We start from the raw sequence: 4,723 nt of genomic DNA, 5'->3' as shown, positions 1-4,723 counted from the left end.
TACAAAGCCATTGAAGGATTGCTGGAGGTTTAAAGAGGACCTATTATGCAATTAAACACAGTTGTGTGTCAGCAGTGTGTGATTATATCCAGCCTCTAATGGTAAACATGTATTAATTCTATTGTTTATAATCAGACTTGATGAATGAAACACTTTGATTGACATTCTCCCTTTGTACGTGTCGTCAGAGGGGGAAAGCCCCGCCCACTAGTGCACATCTCTCCCTCATTAGCATAAACAGCAGCCCTGAGTGAGAAGCAGCCGTCTGTCCATTAGAGTGTTTGAGCTGCTGAAGATAATGTCAGCATAGACTAAGAGGATTATAGATGTGGAGTTTTAGATGCATCTGTCTTTTTTTAGGGCTCTGCCGCCAGTGCCGCGCTTGCTGGCTGGATCACTTGCAGGAACCACAGCTGCCATGATCACATATCCACTGGACATGGTCCGTGCACGCATGGCCGTCACACCCAAAGAAATGTAAGACCCTTCCCTGAATCATTGTCCGCTTTATTCATTATTGAATTGATCTTCAGTCACGTACACAAATGAATTAACTCTTTTTGGGAAATTAATGGGTTTCCTCCGGGTGCTCCGGTTTCCCCTCACAGTCCAAAGACATGCGGTACAGGTGAATTGGGTAGGCTAAATTGTCCATAGTGTATGTGTGTGTGTGAATGTGTGTGTGTATGGGTTTCCCAGTGATGGGTTGCAGCTGGAAGGACATCCGCTGCGTAAAACAAATGCTGGATAAGTTGTCGGTTCATTCCGCTGTGGTGACCCCAGATTAATAAAGGGACTAAGCCGAAAAGAAAATGAATGAATGAATGAATGAATGAATACCTCATGTGTTTGTCTTCCTCAGGTACAGTAACATCATGCATGTGTTTGTCCGCATCTCTCGTGAGGAGGGTCTGAAGACGCTCTACAGGGGTTTTACTCCCACTATTCTGGGTGTCGTGCCGTACGCAGGACTCAGTTTCTTCACCTACGAGACACTCAAGAAGGCCCACGCAGGTACAGTCTTAAATAGCTTCGATTAGTTCACTAGTTGCCATTCAGTTTTTGTTTCAGTGTTGTGTTTGTTCCTAGTAATGGACTGCTTTTATTTACTTTGTTTGGTTACACTTTACAATAAGGTCTCACTTTTAAGCATGAATGAATTAATTAAATGTATTATTCATCCTCCGGGTGCTCCGGTTTCCCCCACAGTCCAAACACATGCGCTATAGGTGAATTGTTGGCTCCCATAATGCAACTCAAAAGCAGAATTAAACGTGATAATCTGGATATTTTTATCTGCATAGTTAGCTTTTCCTCCTGTGTTTCAGAGCAAACGGGCCGCGCTCATCCGTTCCCATATGAGCGTCTGGCGTTCGGAGCGTGTGCGGGTCTGATCGGTCAGTCGGCCTCATACCCGCTGGACGTGGTGCGCAGACGCATGCAGACGGCGGGCGTCACCGGACACACATACAGCACAGTCTCGGGCACCATGCGGGAGATCGTGGCGGAGGAGGGCGTCGTCCGCGGACTCTATAAAGGCCTGAGCATGAACTGGGTCAAAGGTCCCATCGCCGTGGGCATCAGCTTCATGACCTTTGACCTCTCGCAGATCCTGCTGCGCAAATTCCAGCTCTTGGGATATAGCACACGGTAGCAGCACATGGAGAAACCGCAGTCCTAAAGTAACAGAACAAACGCTTCTTTTTTTAAACCTGAGCATATGCTGCCAATGAATCGTGTGACGGGAGATGAGGAGGGTTTGGTTTGAGATTAGTGTGTGTGTTTGGACTCGCTGAATGTAGACCTGCAGCACAGACTGAGTGCAATACTGACTGATTGAATGAATGAATGTATGAATGAATGAATAAATGACTTGATGAATGGATAACTGATTGATTGATTGAATGAATGAAGGAGTTAATGACTTATTGAATAAATGAATGGATGACTGACTGGATGAATGAATGACTGACTGGATGAATGAATGAATGAATGAATGAATGACTGGATGAATGGATGAATGGATGATTGACTGGATGAATGGATGACTGAATGAATGAATGACTGACTGGATGAATGAATGAATGACTGACTGGATGAATGAATGAGTGACTGGATGAATGGATTACTGACTGGATGAATGAATGACTGACTGGATGAATGAATGAATGACTGGATGAATGAATAATTGATCATATAAATGAAAGACTGAATGAATGACTCAATGAATGAATGACTGACTGAAAGAATAAATGATTGATTGAAAGAGTGAATGAATGACTAACTGAATGAATGAATGACTGAATGAATGACTGAACGAACGATTGAATGAACGAACAAATAAATGAATGTCTGGACAAATTTAAAAATGTATTAATGACCGATTGAATGAATGACAGACTGAAAGATTGAATGAGTGAAAGAATGACTCAATGAATGAATGAATGAATGACTGAACGAATAACTGAATGAATGAACGACTGATTAAATGAACGAATGACTGACTGATTGAAAGAATGAATGACTGACTGATTGAAAGAATGAATGAATGACTGATTGAAAGAACGAATAATTGAAAGAATGAATGAATGACTGATTAAATGAATGAATGAATGAATAAATAAGTGAATAAATGAATGACTGACAGACAAAAAGACTGAATGCATGACTGAATGCATGAATGAATGAATGAATGAATGAACGAATGACCGACTGACAGACGGACTAAAAGATTGACTCAATGACTGAATGACTCAATGGATGAATGACTAAGACTGATTAAATGACTCCATGAATGAAAGTACGAATGGATGAATGACTGAATGAACGACTGACTGACTGAATGATCAAACGAACGAATAGCTTTGTATGAATGAATGAATGAATGAATGAATGAATAATACGTTCTGCTTGTGCTTTTTGTCACAGATGCATGATGGTCATGATACGTCCTGGTCATACTTCACTCTAAAGTCAAATTATTATTATTATTTTATTATTTACAAAAGTTTTCATTTTACAAAAATTGAATTTAGTTTGATTTTGGAATTATTACAATTTATTTGCATTGTCCTTTCAAAATATTTAGTTTTTACATAATAATTTAGTATACTTTTAATTTTATGGTTTAATTTGTGGTACAAAAAAAATTCTAATAAAATAAAACTCGTTTTGGTACAGGTTTGAACTGTACATTTAATTGGGGAAAGTACATTTATAGTAACATTTATAGTGTAGAGTTAATCTATAAATTATAAAATAAAATAAAAAAATCCAAATTTTATATCACTTAAATGCTTGATTGCAAGCACACTTTATGGTCCTGTTTGTTACATTTAATTAGGTTTACGCTCATTTTGATTTGAAAATTATGGCTAAATACATTTACCACAATAATGAATGATCATAACAATAAAAGTAATGAAATTCCCCAATAATGAATATAAGGATTAAGTAAAAAAAACAACAACATTGGACAAAAGTACAAAAAATAAACACATTTTTCCACAGTTATATATTTAAAAGTATAATTTAATGCATGCTTTATGGCGTTTCTTACTGTATTGAATTTAGTTTGATTTTTAACTGCAGAAAAAAAACAATTCCTCAATTTGTGTATTAAATAAAAGCATTTTAAGGTATAATTGACATTTATTATTTGCTTTATTCAATTTTAATTCTTTAAAAAAAGACATTATTACAACTACAATTATAACTAATTGTAACATACAGTTAGTATACCTGATAGTATTAGGGTTTAATTCCAAGCTAGTCACTTTAGTCTACTGGTAATGGTGTAGAACTGATTAATTTCTACACTAATTACATTGATTCTCTGCTTTACCTTACTCTCTAGTTCAGGGGTTCCCAAACTTTTCAGCCCGTGACCTGCAAAATAGCAATGCCAGTGACTTGTGACCCCAAAATATACAAGCTGTACACCAATTCACCTATATAAACACAATCATTTTGACAATTGTCTGTGATAAATCAGTGATCAGCAGAGTATATATGTTACATTTAGGAATAGTATGGCTTGCGTTAAACCTAACTCGAGGTGATATATAAAAACATATAATGTACTAGGAACAGAACACAGTTAAAAAGCCCACAAAAGGGAGTCAAACCAAACCATATTATGCCATACCATGCGGTGAAAAAGTGACATTATACTGTCATCTAGACCAGGGGTTTTTAACCCTTTCGGACACACACCTCCCCAAGTTCGGACGATTTTACTTGCGCCAAAATTATAATGCATGCGCAAATGTCATTCACATATTACTTGCTGCATGTAAAGTTCATAGCATGAATTTTGTTGAAACATAAACGTATAGATTACCTGATTCTGTGTGATGACTGAGCCTGTTTCTGTGAGGACAACATGGCTGGATTCCTGACACGACTAACCGTAAATCTTCCACTGTCAAAAAGTGAGCCATAGCAACTAATTTTTGCCCATATATATATATATATATATATATATATATAATATATATATATATATATATATATATATATATATATATATATATATATATATATATACATATATATATATATATATATATATATACACATATATGTATGTATGTATATATATATATGTATGTGTATATATATATATATATATATATATATATATGTATGTATATGTATGTATATGTATATATATATGTGTATATGTATATATGTGTATATATATGTGTATGTGTATATATAT

At 36.0% G+C, this 4,723-nt stretch overlaps 1 protein-coding gene across 1 annotated transcript in view; it reads left to right on the top strand.

Annotated features, from left to right (window-relative positions):
- The window catches only part of slc25a42 (solute carrier family 25 member 42), a 31,446-nt gene extending 26,990 nt beyond the window's left edge, over window positions 1–4,456 (top strand). Inside the window, exons 6-8 of the mRNA XM_056446383.1 lie at window positions 361–477; window positions 863–1,014; window positions 1,329–4,456. Coding sequence (XP_056302358.1) covers window positions 361–477; window positions 863–1,014; window positions 1,329–1,654 — 595 coding nt within the window. The 3' untranslated portion in view covers window positions 1,655–4,456. The remainder of the gene's footprint in view (window positions 1–360; window positions 478–862; window positions 1,015–1,328) is intronic.
- The last annotated feature ends 267 nt before the right edge of the window (window positions 4,457–4,723 follow it).

Source organism: Danio aesculapii, chromosome 2 (assembly GCF_903798145.1).
Source record: "Danio aesculapii chromosome 2, fDanAes4.1, whole genome shotgun sequence".
Taxonomy (NCBI): domain Eukaryota; kingdom Metazoa; phylum Chordata; class Actinopteri; order Cypriniformes; family Danionidae; genus Danio; species Danio aesculapii.
This window is presented reverse-complemented; position numbering and strand designations above follow the sequence as displayed.